Source organism: Chaetodon trifascialis, chromosome 17, assembly GCF_039877785.1.
Source record: "Chaetodon trifascialis isolate fChaTrf1 chromosome 17, fChaTrf1.hap1, whole genome shotgun sequence".
NCBI lineage: Eukaryota > Metazoa > Chordata > Actinopteri > Chaetodontiformes > Chaetodontidae > Chaetodon > Chaetodon trifascialis.
The window spans coordinates 7,789,574-7,811,713 of NC_092072.1; the positions used below are offsets into that span (position 1 = coordinate 7,789,574).

Sequence of the window (22,140 nt, forward strand, 5' to 3'; positions counted from 1 at the left end):
AGACTTAACGATTGCACAGCTGCACATCTTTAGTATGTTGCTCAGCCACTGCCGCGCATCACACGACACAATAACGGGCAGAAATTAGAGCTACGCATGTAGTAGAAAAACAAATAGAGTAATCCCCAAAAGGCTTCCATTTTAATCCCTTGATGATGTCTGGGTAGTGCGCCCAGCCAGGGTCCTGGCAGCCATCAGGGCCCAGGCCTGGGCTTCCATCCCAGAGGCACTGATGCATACTACAGCTAGAGCAAACACGGGCAGCCTTCCTCATGCCTGCTCTCTGTCTGAACCATGCCGACCATCACCACAGAAAAAGAGGGGTTCATAACCCATTTGTCACCTCGCTGTACAGCATGTGCACTGTTTGGTGAATTAGTAACTTCATAATTAAATGTTTAATTTGCCTCTTTACAAAAGTGGCATTGAAGCGTTTAAACAATGGCCAACATTCAGCGTGCAAATTCTTCATTAGTAAATTAAACTTGGATCTTAACTCTCCCATTCGCTTAATTTACGAGAGCACAAAAGGAGCTGTCTGTCTGCTGTTTTGATTAACTGACGGCGTCTTAATCTACAATAACGTTATTTAACATATTACACTTCATGCCACTGCAGTGTGTCACATCAAGAGACTATCAGTTTGCAGGTGAGGGACGGGTGGACGTTACTGGACAGCTCCCAGTAACGGTCTGGTAGGCTAGACTAACAGTAGCCCTAAGCCTCCAGCCTTGATCCCTGATCCTTCACTCAGACACACACATGCACACACAAAGACACACACGCACACACCGACACAGACATCCAAACTCCAACGAGGTACCTGCCATCTGAAACCATCACAGCCAAGGCCAGCTATCCATCAAATCCCATATCCATTCAGGGATGAGAGGGGGGGTGAAGGAGGGCGGTAGAAGAGAGGAGGTGGGGGAGAGAGGGAGGCGAGGGTGACGGAGGGAGGCAGGACAAGAGGAGTAGGAGTAGAGGAGTAGGCTTGATGAATGCATGAAGAGCAGAAGAGCGGCATACCTTGGTCTGGAGATAGTGGGGGTAGTAGTAGGTGTACTGAGGGTACATTGGCTGCTGCTCCAATCGCTTGCCCATGTAGCTGGAATCCTTAGCACTGAGGCAGGGAATGGTGACACGGGGGCGGGAGCTGCCAAGTAGCTAGCAATGGGATAGAGGCAGCGGAGGAGCTGTGTGATTCCTGTCTTTGCTGTCGGCACCACAAGTGTCGCTAGCCGGTCCTCCAGGGAAAAGGCAGGTTCTGAGTGCCGGACAGCGACTGGGAGAAGGTCTGCCTCTGAAGAGGACGCTCCTGGCAAACGGTGCCTCACCGGTCCGGAGCCTCAGTATCGATGCTCGCTCAGTCTCTCACTGCTGGATCAATGGAAATATTTCCAAGAGAGTGCTAGAACCAAGAGCAGCGTGTCCGTCAGCGGCTGGTATCGGATAGTAACGCGTGATAAGGGTGAGGTAGAGGAAGACGAGGAAAGAGGAGACGTGAGGAGGTGCAGGTGGCAGTAGCTCTGGCAGTCCTGTGAATATTGGAAAATGGGAGAGGAAGAGGAGGAGGAGAGGAGGAGAGGGATGGCAAGGAAAACGGGAGAGGATGTATAGGTTCACTTCTCTATTTAAGCTGTTTCACTCCAGTCTTTCGCTGGGCATTAATCTGCCTCCCTCTCAAACACTCTGTGAATCTGACTCTCTCTCACTGCCCCCCTCTCTCTCTTTCCCTCTCTTACATACACACAGTCTCTCTCTCTCTCTCTCTCTCTCTCTCTCTCTCTCTCTCTCTCTCTCCGTGTCTCTCTCTCTCTCTCTCTCCTCTGTAGTCTGATCCGATGGTGGCTGCGCGCTGTCCTGTTTGACAGAGGGGAGATATCTTCAGCACCGGCTTCCGACAGATGCACTTTGTGCACGGAGCAGAATCACAGCACGAGAGTCGAGCACAGAACCAGAAAGCAATCTCAGCCTGTACAGGTCGAGCCAGCGAGAGGGCAGATGACACAGGGAAAGGATCCCAGTTTTTAAATGATGTGGCACAAGCGTTTATTAAAAAAAAAAATCCACTGGTTAGTCAATCCACTGGGTTCCGGCTGGAGGATGAGTGAAAAAAAAACACAGTGACTGTGTCCCAGGTGCCCGGTAGAGAAGGAGTCCCTCGTCTGCGATCCTCCCTCTTCCTGCTCTTGTAAAATGTTCCTTATTTCGTCCTTGGCTCTCTCACTCCTCTAAGCAGCCTGCCTTGTTCTCTTTCCCTCTGTCACACAGTTGCTCTCTCTCTTTCTCTCTCGCGTGCGCTTTCTCTATCACTCAGCCGCTCTCCCTCTCTCTCTCTCCTTCTCCTCCACACTGACAGGGCGGTAAAGGGGGCTCGTCCGAGGCTGCGAGCAGAGCAGACTTCCTCCTCCTTCCCCAGCCCAGCCGGTAGGAGGGTCTTGAGCAGCTCTGTGCGAGAGAGGGACCCAGACACAGACCAGCGGGCTGCAGCGTTTCCACAACCTGGGAGAACGCAGGGAAGAGGAGTGGAGACGAGAGGGGGATGGCGTCAGCGCGAGCAGTCGATTCCCCCTACTGGCTGCACGCGGAGCTACCGCCTGGAACACAATGTGTCCCCAAACAAACACTTAACAAACTACGCTGACTGGATCTCACAACCAGTAACGCTGCATAAAGTGCTTTCAATACACGACTTTATAGAACATGTATGTAGATTTTGAGGCAAAGTCTACTGTATTTACTTAAAGTGCTTTTGCAGCATGTTCTTACCACTGATTGTATCTCTTTCACCATCTTGCAGATTGTTTCATACAAAAATATTTTTACCAATTACATGGATTAGTATGCAAAAGCTATGTTTTTTTTATGTGTAAGTTACTTAAAAGAATGCATTAGATCACAATAATAAATTAAGTTTTAGTGCAAGATGAGTGGATATGTAGGTTTCATGACAGGGTAAACAAAGAGGACGTGCAGCCAGTCTTCACTTTTCAGAGCTATAACAACAAACACTACAAATAAAGGCACCAAACAACAATATCAAAGGGAGAGGCCGAGGACAAGAAGGGAAAACTGTGTCCTGTGTAACATCAAACGACGGCAATGGATGAAATAATCTCTTTTGATTGACCATGGCTGTGACCAAAAACATGCCAAAAATGTCCTGTTGGTGAGCGTCTGCCTGATCACAAGTAACCGCAGCGAGACTCATACTTCTGCAAACAGGATCAAACACATGCATGTAAAAAAGTCCCACTCTCTTTTCATCTCTCACACAACTCCCAGTCCCAGGCGCACACACCCACATGCACAGACAGGAACCGACCTCAAGTCCTCATGAGGATCTCAGCGACTCTACCACCACAAGTTCAGGAGTGTCAGTTTTCACTCAATTAGCAAACCAACTTAGTTTTCATTTAAATTACCCGACATGAGTCCTGCAGGAAACTGCAGCCAAGAGCTACACCATGAAATTACTGGACTGAAAACAATTATATTTTGGTAATTTCAACATCTGAAAATAGACCCATGACTTTGATGAGTTTAGTTTTTTGATTTCATCTGTTACACTTGAGAGCATTTCACTAAAACCCGTGAGGCTCATGTCTCCGTCTCAAACAATAATAACCTAATTACATATTTTTAGTGCAACACTCAAGATAAGTGGGTTCAGCTGGAGAAAATACACTTTCTTCGCCTCTTAGCGTGTTGATAATTACTTTTGTTGCATCAATATGCATTACATTGTAAGTACTGCAGTGCTGCAATGATTATTTGATTAATTTGTTGATCAAGTGCGAGAAAATTAATCGATGATAATTCTGACATTTCTGCAATGCAGAGTCTTTTCTAGCGTATGTGTTTGTTTTCACAATCTAGACACACAATGTCGTGGCAAAGAGACTTATTTTCATGAGAGTTATGTGTCTAAAACGGACAAGTGCATGTGGCAGATCAGATCAATACAAGCAGAAGAATCCCAGAGACCAAAACAAAGCTCAGAGGGAGAGGCCACTCTTTTTCTGACTTACAATGGAAAATACACTTATCAGATAGGCCATTTTTATCTGTAGGAAAGAGATGAGGCTGATATCGATTGTGGATTACCAGATTAACAGCCTCTGGATCAACTAGACACATAAACTCTTAGGATGTGGGGAAAGGCAGAAAGTAGAGAACAAAGGCAGTAAGACGGACAAAGGCCAATGGAGAGAGTAATAGAAGGAGAGATACAGAGAGAAAATAAGGTAAGACAGATTGGGAGACAGAGCCCGAAGGAGGCGGAGAGGCAGAAAAGATTCATATGTCTTTATAACACTGAGCGGCCACGTGAAGTCATCTCTGTATTTCACAGATAAGGCTCATCATTTTCAGTTTTCACTTAAAAACACCACCATTGTTAAAGGAGTAGAACAGAGCAGCGGATCAGTTTAAGGGGATTTTCACCCAGCTTTTGTCCACATGTGACCAAAAGTTTTCTGCTGCCAAAACAAGGACAAATACAGAGGAAACGAGCTGCTAATTATGCACAAGAATCCATCAAAGTTCGAAAAAAAACAATGAACAGTGTGTTTGCACTGTGCTGCGTTCAGACTTTACAGTTATTGATTTTATAAGTTCACATTGTATAGAAGAGCTGCATGAATGGTGGATTAACTGATTAATCAATCAACAGAAAACTATTTTGATAATCAATTAATTAATTTTTCAATTTTACATTTTAGAGCCGTTTTGACAATTTAGCAGTTTTCCTGTCACATATGATGACAAATGAAAATAGTGAGCAACTTAAAAGCATCACCGGGCATTTTTCACTGTTCTCACATGTTTCAGACTTCATCAAATAATAGAGAAAATAGATGAACGAATAATGAAAATAATCAGTTGCAGCCCGATTAGGTAGTCAGAATCAGGTAGATGGTTGATAGTGAACATCCCTGCATTAAATTCAGCACTTAGTTTAAATGTGTTTTACTTGAAGGATGTCACATTGCTTCCACATTATGGTTCACTTGTGATTTTGAGAGAGACAATGGGCAGGAGAGGGTGATTAAGAAAAGGGATAGCAGAGACAGTTTAAATGCAGTCATCGGTGGAGTATGTTTCTGCACCTCTTGGGTGAGCTTATATTTGGCAACTTTGTTTAAAATCTGTGTGGCATATTAGACAAAAAAACGTGACTTTAGCCTTTTTGGTACGTGTTTTATTGGCGGGTGCCGTTTAAGTGAATGACTTCCCGTCACTAGATGTTACAGCTAATGTTCTACATACTGCCACAATATAGCATATAGCAAACACATTGCTACAGCCAACCTCTTTTTTCCCAAAAAGGTTTATAACACGGGACATTTACAGGAAGTGCTGGAGAAGCGTAACATAGGGGAAAATCCCAGGAACAACAGGAGGGTTGACAGGTCTGCCTGACTAACCTTTTCTCAAGTTTATTCAAATTAGTCAGCACGGGATGGAAACACAGGAGAGTACTATTTCACAGACATTGGTCAGCTAAACCATTAATATTCATGGGTCCAACCATTAAGAATTAAGAGTTGGGAATTGAGACTTGACTCTTGAAACTAAAGAACTTGACCTGTGGCCCTACAGACAACACCAGAAACTACCTCGAGAGCCAGATGACGTGAACTTTCAGCCTCGGCCCATGAGCTGGCAAAGGTTCGTTTATAGAGCAAGAAATGCGACTGGAGAGGAGTAATTCACACTGTGTGTAAATAAATGTCTGCAGTGTATCTCATTCTGTGGAAGCAGACCTTGAAGACTGAATGTGTGTGTGTGTGTTGCTCTGGTGGTGATGGAAGCGCTCTGGTCTGAATCAGTGGGACTGACGTCAGAGAGGTGATACGCAGCCAGCTATTTCATGGAAAGAGAAAAAGAGCGAGTGAGTATCTCTCTGTTCTTGTGTTATTAATACTGATGCAACATCTAGTCACTCACTGTGAAGTCATCTCCATGGTGTGACGGTTAACATGCAGAACTTGGAGATATGGCTCCTAATTTTCATTTCCAAATTCTCACTGTAAAACATCCAGATTTCTAAATGAGCGCATCAGAGAAGCAGATAGGTTTGAAGCGATGTCCACCAAGATTTGTATTTGTTTCAACCTACTTTGTCCACTATTGTACACTGGGGCTGCCAATGAGAACAGCAATAAGTGCCAGACTATTTCAAAGCACATTTAGTGCTCTTCAGTGAGTGAAAACTGATCTGATTTACGGGCCGATTTGCCAAGATGAAGTTAAAGCGGTGCCTCTCTGTTTCAATGGTGCCGTTTCAAATATTTAAACACCTACTCTAAGAAATATCAGCTAATACGATGCAGCCGGGATCCGTCCAACATGTTCATAAAACAAAGCCAAAGCCATCTGCTGCTCCTCTGTTCTCAGGTCTTCCTCTGATGCTCGTCTATTCACTTTCTAAATTGAGAGCATGAGTGAGTCATTCGCAGCACTTTAAAATAGAGAAAGAGGAAGACAGCTGAGGGTGTATCATGCCCCTGAAGGTGTTAAGTAGTTCCAATTCCCCTTTAAAGGATCAGACAAGTCTAGAAAAGGAAACTTCAGCATGATCACAGCGTGGCCTCTGGTCAGAACCAAGCAAGCAATAGACGTTTCAATTGTATTAACATCCATGGAGACATTAGTGTCCTGAAGAGGTGTTGAAAGAGCTGCCCTTTTGCTCATTGACTGCTCTGACAACACTAGTTATTATGTTAATGTTGTGAATCTCTATTAAAAAGGGAGAACACAAGAGGAGACGTGAAGATATAGTTCAAATGCAAGAAAAGCTTTAAATTTTGTCTCCAAAACACAAAAACAGTACAGGACTACAGAATGTTCCCATCCAAAGAGAATTCCTAGAAAGTCCACAACCACTTTGTCCTACTGCCCGACCCCTCCCCAAGGGCGACTACTGGCCTTCCTCAAGCTGCAGACACCATGAGGCTTTGTTTCTCTGTGGTTTGCTGGACAGTCCTGTCATGGGTGTTTCCCAGAAATGACCAGATGCGTGGAATTCGAGCGAAGGCTGGAGCGGCGCCAGTGCCGGGGTGGAGGAGGAGGAGGAGGGCTAGAAGAATGGAGGCATGGGGGTAGAGGAGGGAAGTGGAGTGAGCGAACAGCAGGGCCTGGTGTTCCTGGAAAAAAGCCTTTCTCTTTTGGCAGTGGTTCTACTGGGAGATACCCGAGCACCACAAGATCAACTTACATGTTTTATGCAAACCTACTGATGTGGCATGACTGACCAGCTTCCCCGGGGGAGGCGTTTGCTCATGATCAAGTGAAAGATGAACTCTCCGACTATGACGTGGTTGATGTGCACATGCTGTTGCAAGGCAGAAACTGACATCTAGGAAGCATCTTTGACTATGGATTACAGCAGAAAAAAACCAAGCTGAATGTTTATGATCACTCCAATTAGGAACAGACTGATAAACAGATGTTGTTTGATTCATCACAGCACAGAAAATGACTGAGCACAGATGATTAAGTTTGTATGAAACTCCAGTATTGCTATAAAAAGAACCGTTTTCTTTTTTTTCTTTCATTAAAGCAAATCTAATTTAGCTAAATGTGAAAGCACGCTAAGACAAATTAATGCCAAATTCAAGTTCAGCTGCAAAAAAGAGATAATTCAATAAGTAAATATCTCAGTGTATGAGGTCTACAAGAAAACCACAGATTTTGGGAGGTTTACTGAAATTGAAAAGAAAAGCAGCACAAGCCACAGAGAGAAAAAGAGAGTGGATAACCTCTGATGTGGTTCTGGAGCGCTGAATGAGTCTCAATTTATCTTAATACTGCTTCTTGCAGGTCATTCCCATGGCGTGACAACTTGCTTCATGATGTGATTAACAACTTCTGAATTCAACAAGCCAATTAGGTTACAATTGATTTTCAAATGCTCACAATGACATATTACATTTGCAAAAAAAAAAAAAACTTGACTTGAAACACACAGTGTCACACTCTAATGGAAACAGTAGCTGAAAATAAAGGCACATTGTCGTGTTTGTAATAGTCAAGCTTAGCCAAACTGAAACTGGCGTCCATTCAAGCCTTCTTCCTGAAACACTGAAATCTGAGAAACACTTGATACGCCCACCTCTCCCCATTTCTGACCTCCATTGATAGATATTTTAACATAACGTGTGGAAGTTCACCACATCTCTGACACATACAGTTTCTTAATGCATCCTTATCAGTGCACCAACGGATGACAGCCTGAGGGAATTCAACACATTCCCCCTCTGAGAGTATAATTTTTCACGGCGCAAAGAGCAGAGCGATATCGTCGAGATATGATTGCAGAGTGTCTCTCGTTGTATTTCTTTATATATGATGGTCTCATCACCTGCTTTTCTGTTTATCTAATACATCATAATAATGTGAAATGGGCGGACTGACTCCAGACCACCGGCCCCACACCGAGACATTTGATAAACACCAGGCAGATTTCCAGTGAGTCATTAGCCTCTATCACAACAAAGAGGAGAGCAATGCAGCCCTAATGGGTAGGAAATATGAGACCAGACATGCATGAGTAAAAATGACTCACAGCACCCCTTACAACAGCCAATGAGGGACAGGCAATAGACCTAACAGAGTAAATTACGTACACTTTCTGGATCTCTGTTCCAAATGTGAATACAAGTCATATTGTTCGACTAATTTCCTCATTAACGTGATTCTGAGAACAGATCAGAGCCGTTAGAAATGATTTCGTGCTGGGAGACGAGGCCCACGGCCAGGCTGGATGTTACATGTATGAATGTGAGCGTACACGGCTGCGTTTCGCCAGCGCTTTAGCGTTGAGTTTAGTTTAAAGTTAGGTGGTCTTCAGCTGTGGTGGTACTGTGTGTGTGCTGGCGTGAGCAGCAGTCGTGTGTGTCCGTTGTTCTCTGGGTGAAAATAGAAAGCAAAGCAAAACGTCTCTCAGGAAACTCAGGGATTACAGGAGGGTCAAGGTTATTCTGACTCCAAAGGTGAAAACACTTCAGCGGAGCCCCGAGATCAGACTTCCTGTGTGGCCCCATTCTAACCTCAATACAACACATAAACTTCAACTGAGCGCCAGCCGTGTCCCTCTGTGAACCAGCTAGACACCCACTCCCACGGACACTGTAGCCACGTTCATGTAGATGAGAGAGATGATGCCAAGAAAAGCTCGGCATAATAAGGAATTAAGTGCCGCACAAGCAAAGAGAGTGCGAGTTTAAACAATAGATATTTCCCGTGTGGATGTGCTAAGCCAAAATATTCCAAATCCACATTGTTTAGAATATGAAGAAGGCAGCAAACCACACAGAAAAGAAAAAAAATTACTTGGAGCTTCTCCTGGAGGGGAACGGAAAGAGGCCTATCAAGGCTTCATCACAGCACTCGGAACGTATCGCGTGCATTTTGTTTTATTCATTGTGTTAATGCCCTAAATAGATCTAAGTGCAAAATCATTCATTCTTGTCAGCGCAGCTGTGAGCTACTTCTCTGTCTTTTTGAAAATGCTTACGAGTAGAAAAGCAGGAAGATCTGTACGTGTTTGACAGTTCCATGCAAAAAGTCATTAGCATAAACCAGGCATAAACGGGAAGATGCTTGTACACTTGACCGTGTGTGTGTGTGTGTGTGTGTGTGTGTGTTAACTTGTGTTAATGGACAAGCGTGTCAGAGGCAGACAGGTAGAAGAGTAAAATAGTGAAGCAATAGAGAAAGGCGCTGAAGGTTCTGCCCACAGCAGATAGAGATTGGAGATTGGGAAATAGTGAGTTATAGCTCGCAGGAAGAGATCTGTATGGGCCTATGAAGCCAAATGCTGCCTGCAATTGAGCAGGATGGGATGGGAGGAGAGCAGCAATGTTTTAAAGCACTGCTAAGCCATCCTGGAATGAAGTGAAATGACCACATGTCACACAGAGATGAGAAGTGAGAGGGAGGGGACAGGCAGAGTGAGAAACAGTGCACAGAGTAAGGAGAGAGAGAAAACAGAGTGTGTCGTTCTAAGAGGAATATTTCAGGGTGGTAAATGGAGCAGAACTCCATTCCAGCTCCTCTCTTAACCTCCCCCGGTGTCTCATCCTCTGCATGCAAAGCATGAAGCCCAGGAGACAAAGAAAACAGAGAGAGAGAGAGCTGAAGAGACAAGCTTCAGGACAAAATAACACTGAATTAATAGACAAGACGTTTTGCTCATGCATTTGTTTTAACATAACAAAAACACACAGGGGCATAGAATAGCAAGTGGATTCGCTTCATAATTGCTCGTCTGATTGTTTTGTGGTTTTTGGTTTAAACAGTGAAAAGATGACGTTGACCCTGACCACACAGGCAACCCACCTGGTGTGTCACCCACTGGGATAAGGTTCTGCTGTGTATTTTACTCATTCAACAGTTTACTCATAATGATAATTATACTTTGAAGTGGCAATAATTTGGTATCAACAACAAATCAAAGGGGTCGCTCGTCGTGATGAACTCACACTTCAGTTCCTCTCAGCTCTGCGCAGCTTTACAGACTCTTTTGACTCATTGTGGTTTCCTGGCCTGTCGTGTTTTGTTCTCACCACTCTCACAGAGTCGTTTTTGCCACAGCAGGCGGCTCTTTTCAGAGAAAAGGCTCCGATGAACCTTCCCTGTGCTACCTGCCCAGCATCAAATGGCAGATGGACAATGTGAGCGACCGACCCGGTGAACACAGCGGAGCATTTAGCAGCTATAGAGCCAGGTGTTTCCCTAAAGGAGCTGAAGAACGAAAGCAGAGCTAAAGGGGTTTATGATCTTGGGAGTAACTGACCCTGGAAAAGTCAAATTTGGACAAAGGGCTGGAGAAGTGACTGGCAAGCAGCAACCATCACAGCTGGCTCTGATGGGCTGAGACACCTGTCAACTGGCAATTCATAGGACTAAAACAAACTTCTCTTTATGTCCTAATATTTCACTGATAAAACAATGCCAGAAGTGAAATTAGGTCATGGGAGCCGAGTCTTTTGTCTGTTTAACTTTAAATGGTGGAACAAATGCAGTTATTAAGGACTCTCTCACAGGAGTGTAAGCAAACTAACTTTAAGCATGCTTTACAGACATTATAGTGCAACTGAAAATGGGCAGCGTATCTCTGACATGCAGTACATTCTTTGGAACATTATCATAGGATTTGTATGGTATAACACTTCCAGATGGCACTGAAGTAATCGAAAGTATATGGTAGATGATTAAGAACATTCACATTATGGTGCGATTCCACTGGGTAACATTTAGATTTCAGTGTGTAAGAATTTCAGCGTGATGCACTTTGAAATTGCCTTCTTGGCGGCGCCTCTATAATTAGTAGTACTGAAGTCATCAAAGTGCACCAACTAAATGGAGCAAAGCCGGCTCCAACAAACCATCCACTTTCACACAAACCATGCTGAGTGCTGGGAGGGTGAGTGCTATACACAGGTTTTGTCTTTCACACAAGAAACAATTGTTTACTGTTCGAGGGAAGTGACAGAGTATGATACAATTAGAGGGAGAGTGATAGAAAGTAACAAGATGAAATAACACTTTGAGAACAGGTAAAGGACCAGCTGACAAATTTTCACGCCTGTCAATACTGTGGGCCGGAGACTTTGTGGTCCTTGTCCTATTAAACTGCACTATTTTACAGCAGTAACAAAGTGTGCAATAACATGTGTGCCTTTACTTTATGTGTCTCTGTATGTGGCTTGACAGAGGCAACAAAGTGAACCATCAAGCTCTTTTCTCCAACAAGACTTGTTCAAGCGCTGCGTTTCTGCTGCCAAAACAACACACAGTGGAACTTTCAAAAACGACACTGCTGTTAAATAAATCAAAAATACCCCCGCAGCTCAGCTCAGCGGCAAAACCTGACACAGGCACAGAATCAAGGATTCAGCCATTCTTTCTTTTTCAGTTCCAATTTCTGCCTGTTCTTCAAATTCACACACATAGACAAAAAAAGTGGTGTGTTGTTTCGGAGACAAGACTAAAGGTTTCTGTCCACACCACTGACGCTGCCTTACATAACAGAAACTTCTACCAAATCCTTGCCATTAGCGGGAGATAGATGTATTGTTTGGCTTGTGGAAAGGCCACGTTCTTACCTGAACGAAGAGGGTTTGTGCTGTGGTGAAAGTGTTCAGAGACTTGATGACAGTGGTTCTTATCTTTTAGTCTTAGGGTGGTGCAAGAGGAAAGTTGATTAATTAAACAGTACTGACTGCTGACTGGCATTGTGCATACTTGTACATCAGTGTACCACTTAAAATAGATCAACCAGTTTCCCTGTCAACTACTGACGGAATCACTGGCAAAGCTACTAACATATTACGCTGCTTAAATGCCTCTCCTCAGGTTGTACCTACACAGGTCAGCCCATCCTCACCAGAAAAAACGATTGTACAGCACAGGTCATCTCTCAAAGGCCGTTATTACTACCCATATTTATGTTTATTGGTAGGCTGCAAACTCTAGTGTCCGTAGTAATTATGATGGGAGCAAAGAAGGAGGTCAGGTGGATGGATGGGTCAAACAAACACATGATTTTCACCCATGAGACCACCGTACGTATCCTGTGTGTAACTGAAAGCTTACGCAGCGTAGTTACGTTATGTTACATAGATAACAATGTTTTTAACCGCCTATTGCCTATTACTTATAGTATAGCACATTTTATCATGCTGTGACAACATGTCTTTTTATTGTTTTTTTGTTTTGCTACGCTTTAAACAGTAGCCCTTTATTATTTACAGAAAAACATACAAATCACTGTTATTTCTGGATTAGCTAACTCATAGCCTCTTGTTCACTTCACAAAGGGCCCGTGCACATCTGCCTGGAACTTGTTTTAAATTGTTTTAATTTAGCTTTTTTAACAAGAAAGTACAAAGTCTGATAAGTCAGATACGGTACCACCATTTCCTCTTTGTGAGTAATAAAAGACCTCGCCAACTCCCAAACAACTGCAATCACAAAGATGAACTTTAAATGTTGTGGCACTCTGATACAGTAAAGTAAAGTGCTGCACAAGATCAAATATGATAGAGCGAGGTAGACAGTATTCTATCAAACTGAGAAAATTTAATGGCTACAACCACTCGCACCGAAGTCTCCAGAGTGCTTTGCAAACTGGCCTAAACTGATTATTGTGGCTAACATCAGTTAAAAGAGTTCTTCAACAGCAAATTACTGTATGTGCTACACTTTGGAAAGCCTAGAAAGAAGCATTTGATTGTGTGTAGCTAACACAGAATGTAAGGTAGATGTGAAAGATTTATTTTAAGGAGGATTTTTTAAGGCTAGAGTCATGAGTTAAGGAATTGATTTAAGGTCCTCATTAGTATATAAATAATAAAGTCAGATTTTGTGAGATTAATGACTTAGGGTGTGCTCCTGGGTGTATGCAGCCATGGGCCTCACGCCTTCATCAGAATAGCAGAAGCCTCATCATCTCTTTCTTTCCCATACGGTTCATGTTCAATGTTCAGCCATCGCTCATGCCCATATTGCATGATTGCACTGAAGGACCAGTATAATCAGCCATAATGTTTTACAGATGTTCTGGGTGTTTTTAAAGTCAATACTATAGCCCCAGGCAGCCATATATGAAAACCCATCTGTGCACGGATGTCAGCGTATGTGAGTGTGTGCGTGTCTGTATGTGTAGCTGAAAACCAGGGCATGATCAGAGTGAAACATTGTGAATTAAGGTCACATCTACAGCTCAGAATGTGTGATTTATGTTCCCCTGCCTTGCCCTGTCATTGACTAATCACCTGAGCAGAAAGTAACAGGTGCAAACTGATTTGCTGAGGAGCGATTTCACAGATGAGACGCTCCGAATTTGCCATTAAACATGGCCAAGAAACAGCACTAAGCCAGCAATGACATGTAAATATGACAGTCCACATGATCTGAACAAGAGAAGACACCCATTTAAATCCCTCTAAGATCTGCCATCACCCTTCATAATCCACCCTCTAACATCTCCCATTGTGTCCAACATCTAATATCAACCATGAACCGCTGCTAAATGAAGACTGGTGGCATACCGCAGCCAGGAATTTGCATGGACCGCCTGCTCTTGTGAAATAGGAAATGAAACATGCGGAGGCTTGGAAGCTCTGTCAGATTCTGAGTATTCCTGTGGTCTGGCGCTCAGGATCCTGCGGCCCAGGGCCTCTGATTCCTAATGGTGGAGAACGCCAAGCTCTGGTCACGACAGGAAATGCCTGCTAGGTGAAACATCCGCCCAAGAAGCATTCATTCAGAAGTGTCAAATACACAAGGTTTCCCTGTAAACTGGATTGGTGCACTGGTAAATAAAATGCTTCGTCATCATGACCATGTTAATTTGGTTAGAATCCAGTCAGCTGCAATAGCATTTAAAAGGAAAAGTCAGGTAACTTTTCTGTATTTGCATTGCAGCTAATTGAATATTGTGCGGAAACTAGTCATTTATTTCAATAAAACACTGAAAAAGCTGGAAAATACACCAGTTACAAAAGTGTGAGCTACTGGGCTCATGCTGTTGATTTATGAAAAGCGTGAAAATACTACAAACATGGTGTGAAACATGTAATTTCCACTTCCACTGACAGTTTTCACCAAACTTCACTGATACTGAGGAAAGATGCAGTCCAGAATGACGGCTCAACATTCCTTAATAAAGTACACAGGACTGTCTCGGAAAATTAGAATATTGTGATAAAGTCCTTTATTTTCTGTAATGCAACTAAAAACATGAAAATGTCACACATTCTGGATTCATTACACATCAACTGAAATATGGACAGCCTTTTATTGTTTTAATATTGCTGATTATGGCACACAGCTTAAGAAAACTCAAAAATCCTATCTCGAAAAATTAGAATATTTCCTCAGACCAAGTAAAAAAAAAAAATTTATAACAGCAAAACAAAATCAAACATTTGAAAATGTCAATTAATGCACTCAGTACTTGGTTGGGAATCCTTTTGCACGGATTACTGCATCAGTGCAGCATGGCATGGAGGCAATCAGCCTGTGGCATTGCTGCGGTGTTACGGATGCCCAGGATGCTTCAATAGCGGCCTTTAGCTCATTTGCATTGGTGGGTCTGGTGTCTTTCATCTTCTTCTTCACAATACCCCACAAAATCTCTATGGGGTTCAGGTCAGGGGAGTTGGCAGGCCAATCAAGGATAGTAAGGATAGTAATGCCAATAACTGTAATGTTTTTAGTTGCATTACAGAAAATAAAGGACTTTATCACAATATTCTAATTTTCTGAGACAGTCCTGTAGAGAGCATCTACGATGATGACAAGTGTCAGAGCTCTGTATTAAGCAACACTGCATTATGTAAGTAATGGACAGATTAACAATATATAAACTGACAAGCACAGGGGATAGCACCTTCAATTTACTGTAGCAATGCCTTCCAATGCAAAGATAATTACAGCTGTTTACTTCGTGCGCCTAACAATTTACAGAATATACTGACTCAGAAAGCACATTAGTGTTGGCAGGAGTTTTAATGGTTTGATGCATTTGCCTAAATAAACAGAAATTGGCCATTATATGATAATTCCAAAAATAAAAACAGAGGCAGAAATATTGCAGCGAGTTGATGGTGGTGATACTGTAAAACTGCGTGTGTTTAAGCGTTGCTGTGGAGGTGATGGTCGCAGGAGGGGGGAGTGGGGTTGTTGAGCTAAGGAGTGTCATAAGAAGTAAATGCACATTCGAACACAGAGACACACTCACGGCACTCAGTCACTCTGCCTCAGTGTGCACTGTTGAAGCAAATTAAGGAAGCCTTGGCAGCCTTTTAATGGTCTGTCACAGTCTAACAGGTTTAGAGCGCTTACAATGGACCCAGGCGCTAAGCCCGACAGCTCACGCTTAATTGTTCAGAACCTGTGTGTGTGTGTGTGTGTGTGTGTGTGTGTGTGTGTGTGTGTGTGTGTGTGTGTGTGTGCACTGTTAGAGCCATCCTGTGCCTGTAACTAAAGTCATTGATTCTCATTATGAGGACAGATAAGATAGACACTTCCTGCCTGTCAGTCCGTCGGTCTGACTGGTTCAATAAAACGAGTACTCCAGCTGATGTGTTATGATGAATGTGGAGCCAAAATCTGTGTTTCCAACCCCAATTCGCCTGTTATTTTAGAGACAGCGATCCTAAACCCAAGGTATTCATGCACACTTACATTCTCATTTGGGCAAGCGGAGGAAGTTAATTGTGTGGCTATTTTCCACAAAGCGGAATCATGAAGTTTCTTAGCGATTTCAAATAAACCATCCTCAGACAGACGCAAAGACATGCAAGGCCATAAGTGGATTGAGTTATTGACTCAAGCAGCCAATAATAAACGAAACATCTAGTGTCTCAATTTTCAAGTGGTGCCTGCAGAAATCAACAAAACAAATAAAGCCATTTGTTTTTCACTCGGTAGCCCACATTCAATCAGCCAGCAAAATGGTCCACGAAGGACGAGGTGGCGGTGCCTAAAAATCCCTTTTAAATGGTTGGAGAGTCGGAGCTGTGTGACCTAGAATATGTTTGACAATCTTCTTTTAATTAGGCCTTGAAGACACGACTCATTCCAACTGCTGTCCCGAGAGCTAAATTAATTACTGAGACAAAGCCCATTCTAGCTCATGGCAAAGATGAATCATTGCAGTATTTGGGGAATGAGCAATGCTCTTCATTCAAGGGCTGATGAAAGAGACTCAGACTCTAAAATGTAAGCTAATGTTCTTCATCACAAAATCTCCACAAGGCTCCCCCTTCAGCCCCACACAGGACGCATCGGCATCTGCTGCCTCCGCTATCAGGAATCCATCTCATTCTTCTCTTGGATGGAATATTTCTTTGAAGGATGCAAACGCCTCACTTGCGTCGTCACTCTCAACGGTTCGACCATTTTGCCTTCCTTGGCGATCGACAGATAACTAGCCTCGACTCAAATGCCTTGTGCAGGCCATCAGCCAGCAGACGCGCCCTTGCTCGCTGCCAGCAGGCAGGCCATTCATTCAGCTAAATGACTGTGTCATCTGTCAGCTTGTATGAATGGGTGTTTGTGAGTTCTACCTAATTAAGCTAATCACAACACCAAGGGTTGTGCCAGAGCCCGGGCCTCACGAAGAGAGAAAAGGTGAGTCTGCGGGATGGAGTTATGTCCCACCTACACCTGATGAATATGCAAAGATGCCAAAAAATGTGGAAATGTGATGATTTTTTTATTGATATATTCTTGTCAGATATACACAAACAAGTTGTCTCATCATAATAATTAAAATTCTAGTTTTGGTTGCAGCAGAACAGCACTTTGCAATCAGAGATTTGATTATAATGCTTTGTATGGGCAAAGTATAATAATCTCTCTTTCACTTTGTGTCTTGTTTGTTACTTCTGTCTATTCGTCTCTCTCTGATTATCACCTTTTTTCTCACACTCTTGCAATGTCCCTTTCTGTCTCTCCTCAAAGTTTTCAGAGACCTTGTGAATCTGGAGATGTGCCGGGAATCCCTACTAGCAGGTTTGTATTGACTGAATGATTGGCCAGTGTGTGCTCGGCAAGTCTAATGAGGTAACAACCGGAGTTTGCTTGGACGACACCTCCAGATTAAATTGAAGGGTTCACAGGGATGTCCATGTCCTCAGATAAAAGAGTGATAACCCACTCAAATGTTTTCATTAGGGGATAAATGTCTCTTGTTATCTATGCCTGATAAGATGAGAATTCCCCAAACAGAAAGATAGCATATAGAAACAGTCAGCTCATGCACCACCTCGCCAGTGGTGGAATATTTATTATCATACAGAAAGGCTAGTTTTGTCCTCTGCAGCACATGTGTAGGTGTCTGTGTGTCTCTATCTCTGTTATGAAGAGAGATGAACTCTGCAGCAGTACTGAGTATAGACGCAATGCGGGCTGATCCTTGAGTTCAGAGCCTCTCCCCAGTCTTTCCACACATTGTATATCCTGTCACAACAAGACTAAAGGACTTACGCTCTTGCTTTCGTCTACAGTAAAGACCAACATCTGCATGAGCTCTGATTAACTTGTTTATAAGCTCGCGACATGGATGCAATTAGCTGAAGTGGACCACGCTGGTCATGCAATTCCCCCAGTTGTGTACAGTTAAATATTCCAATACGCTTATTAAGGCTGGACGAATGCAAGACCACGATTCCCAAGCACGCCTAACATGTAAAATAATGAAACACTATCACAAATCTGAGTTGTATCTGGACTGAGGAGCCGGAGATGATTGAACGTTGGAAACATCTGGATATTAAGCATTTTGGAGATAATCTGTTGAAAGAGGAAGCATACCATCAGAAATGAAACAGCTCAGAGGTCACATAGAAAAATGTGTTTATGTAAGCAAAGAGAGCTGACCAAGAACACATGCTAGTTTTTCAGCAATGTTTCACTGCTTAGTGCAGTCACACAAATGGAAGAGTCACAAAGGTAAGTGGCCTGCTCAAGAACATCTCAACTTCAGATGTCAAAGTAGGTAGAGAGCATTACCTGCATCACTTTATCGCAGTCAATTCAAGATTCCATGCAGAAGCCAAACTGCTAGCCAACCATCACCCCATCATCATCCAGTTTAATCTGTCTGATGCTCCTGCAGGTTACTCACGCTAAGACATTTCTGATTACCTTTATAGCAGCGAGTTCTGCAGGTACAATACAGGTAGATCAAGGGAGGGGAAGCACACCTTTGCATATTCAAATGGAGAGAGGCTGTTGGGGAGAGCATGTGAGTGGTTTGTGCTCTGAACCTAAACTTGGTGAAAAGTGAAAGCAAAATACTCATATAAACCATTAGTTACAAGCATTTTAACCTGCACAGCAATGATTTGCTTTTCAGGCATGTTAAAATTTTCAAGCTGATGGCAACATCAGGGGTCTGACTGAATTTTCCAAGACTCGAGTTTGGAGAGTGGAAACTCAATTTACATGGTCTACACTTTAACTGACACTGTACGTCCACCATTACTGCCATCACCCATAAATGGGCTGTCACACCAATTAGTGCAAGTACCGGCACAGAATGCTTCCTTTCCTTTGCCATTGTGCTTGTGATCAATTCTCCACAGACGAGAAAAATCTATAATGTGAGGCTTACGCTATAGGAGTATTTGCAGCCCATGTGGCTTTAAGTAAGGAGTCCAATAACACCATGTGCAATCATTAGCTTGTCAGGTTTTATTACACTAAAGTACCTGAAGGCTGGTCCACTCACCACAGCTGTTATATAACCCATTTAGCTTTTTGGTTATAATACACAGAGAGAAGCGGGGTTTGGTGTGAGGTGAGACACTGTTATATTATGGCGAAGGCCAAATGACAGATTGCAGCGTACATTTTTGTTAAAAAGTCATAATACATAATACACTGTGTGAGGCTGTACTGTCAGGTAGTGTTTACTGGTTAGCACTTAACACAAAGTACAGGTAGGTTTTTGGTTCTAAGTTGAATTTTCGAAAGTGACGGGGTCAGCAAAGTCTTTTGGGATATCTGTACCAAAGTTCATGGCAACTGATCCCATAGTCCCAACCAACAGTCCAAAGAAACAAACAAATCCTTATACCGCTAGAAGCTAAAGCCATCTTTGCGTGGAAAATGACTGAAATAATTATCAAATAATAATTATCATGATTATCAAAAAAGTTGGCGGTTAATTTTCTTTCAATGGATCAAGTGACCAATCGTTGCAGCAGCTCTAATCAGTGTTTAAGTACTCTAGTCTCTATTGCCAAAGTCATGTGCTTTGCACCACCACCCACCCACCTCGACCCCATGACTTCTGTGCAGTGTAAAAATGTCGCACTTAGTCGACTTGAAAAAACAAAAACGCTCCCAAGACTGTAACAACTGTAACTGTAACAATTTCACAACAATGTATATGGTAACTGACATTCGTAGTACATAAAAGTACTTTGTCGGAGTTAGGACTGTATATTCACAGGAAATAACACGATCGCTTTCTTTGACTCTCTTTCCAGTCACATCTCCTGACTTCTACATGACTTTCTCTGCCGCTGTTTTGTCATACCATCTTCCCCCCTGGGGGATCTTCATCCCGCCATATTAAGAGTGGAAATGTATCCGCTTCCATTGTAATTACAAACCCACTGGAGGCAAAGCTTCTTGATCTCTGCTGGATCCTCGCTTGCTTTTCTTTTTTCCTTTATTTACTCACCTCTCTCAGCCGAGAGGACGGACACATGCTGAGCTATCAGTTCTGTTTTTCTTCCCATTCAGTTGGGCGTTCTTTGCATCTAATATGCTTGAAATTACAATAGCATTTAGGGAGGCAATAAAAACAATGACATAGATGGGGGGGGGGGGCTCTGCATTTCTGTTCCATCATATACAGCATGTGTTGCATATGAAAACTGTAAAAATGCATGAGGCAGACTCACAGGCTGGAACTATGCCTTGGTTTATTGTTAGTGTCTGGATTAGCCATCTCTAAGCACTGTGAATCCTCCTCGAGGCCAAAGTGTTGACTCGTAACAGCCCAGGACGAAGGCATGATAGTGGGGGAGAAATTGCTTTCTGCAGGGATGAAATGAAAACTGCTGGAAAGAAAACACCCGTCCCCGCTGTCCCATGAATACAAGCCAGTTATAGCCAGTGGAGTCTGCTATGGTTTGAGGATAGAGGGTCAACGTAAGGGCAAGCGTTTGATGACCCCATAGTGGTCTGTAACCAAGGCTGGTTAAGCGGGTACTGAGTGAGTAGCGCTGCCTACGAACATCCCACAAAAACACACACACACACACAGGACAAAAACATGGAGACAGAGAATAAAAGAGACAAAAACAAGACAGAGGTATGTCGGCTGTGAATTTGCGCATTGTTCAGAGTGTTGTCTGTTTCAAATCCATTCAGGGAATTTTTTACACTACCAACCTCTTGTCTCCTGGCTTTGTGACACACCCAGTGCGTACTTCCTTGAAACACTCAGACTAGAAAGGATGTTATAAACTGTGATGCAACACAAAGACAGATCAGCGCACTGCAAATAGATTTACACACTTTTTTCTTCAGACGACATTAATGTCAAATAAGATGGAGAATAAAAGCCACTAGCAGTGCAGAAGTATGAGGCAAAGCACAACAGTTTGAGGCCTGGAGAGTCATAGCTAGTTAAAGGCTACAGTGAAATAAGTTGTTAACTTTCTTTTAACAATACTTAGCGAGCTGGTTATCTAGAGGCAGTGCATTAGCTTTAGGGCATAATTGACAAAGGCTTGCTGCTAGTCCATTAAGGGCTTTGTACAGAAGGAGGAGGACCTTAAAATCAATTGTAAATGTTACAGGAAGCTGGTGCAGATCAGCCACAACTGGACTAATGTGCTCTCTCCTCTTGCGTCTGGTTAATAGCTAAGCTGCAGAATCTTAAATGAGCTGAAGTCTCTCAGTGTTTTCTTTTTTTTTTCTTTTTTTTTGAAGCCAGTAAAAAGTAACTGAGTCGGCTTGAAATGAAACCATGAATCAGTTGTTCAGCATCTCTTTGATTTCTAAATGGTCAGACTTGAGTCATGTCTCTAAGGTGGAAAATGAAGTTTTCGTCAGCTTGTTAACGTGGGACTTGATAGACAGTAGATCATAGCTGATGAGAAGTCGTTAATTGCAGGTTTTGATTTCAAATACTTTATAAATCTGTTGAACTTCCATAATACAGTCAACTATAATCAAGCATAGTGACGAGTTTTCAATTTTGAAACCACCACAATTAAAACTGGTTATTTATCCTTCCAATCATTTTACTGCTTATCATTAAAACATTTCTAATAGTGCACAAATGAAACCTGAAATTCAGCCAACTCATATGGAATGGATTATTACTGTACTGTTTGTGAATGTAGGATGTACAGCACTGATCTTTGGAGTCAAGACTTGTCACTCCCCACAAAGGAGCGCCGAGCTCAGCACAGCAGGAAGCGGGGAGTGACAATAATGACATTACCCCAAGAGAAACCAAGACTCAGAGGTGGTTGCTCAGGTGGAGGTGGAACTTTTTGAAATGTGACAGGAGCAGCAGAAGCTGCAAGTGATACAATATCTTTCAGGTGGGCGGTGTGGCAGCAGCAAAAGAGGGAGCTGAGCGCTGTT

General features: G+C 43.0%; 1 protein-coding gene across 8 annotated transcripts in view; it reads right to left on the bottom strand.

Annotated features, from left to right (window-relative positions):
• rbms3 (RNA binding motif, single stranded interacting protein) overlaps positions 1-22,140 on the bottom strand; it is a 273,477-nt gene that overhangs the window by 190,612 nt on the left and 60,725 nt on the right. The window contains exon 1 of one of the 8 annotated variants that reach the window (XM_070985481.1): positions 1,030-2,576. The exons of 4 other annotated variants lie outside the window; for them this stretch is intronic. In XM_070985481.1, coding sequence (XP_070841582.1) covers positions 1,030-1,104 — 75 coding nt within the window. In that variant the 5' untranslated portion in view covers positions 1,105-2,576. Of the gene's footprint in view, positions 1-1,029; positions 2,577-22,140 lie in introns of those variants that run through there. 3 more of the 8 variants (XM_070985483.1, XM_070985482.1, XM_070985484.1) reach the window with 3 other exon arrangements.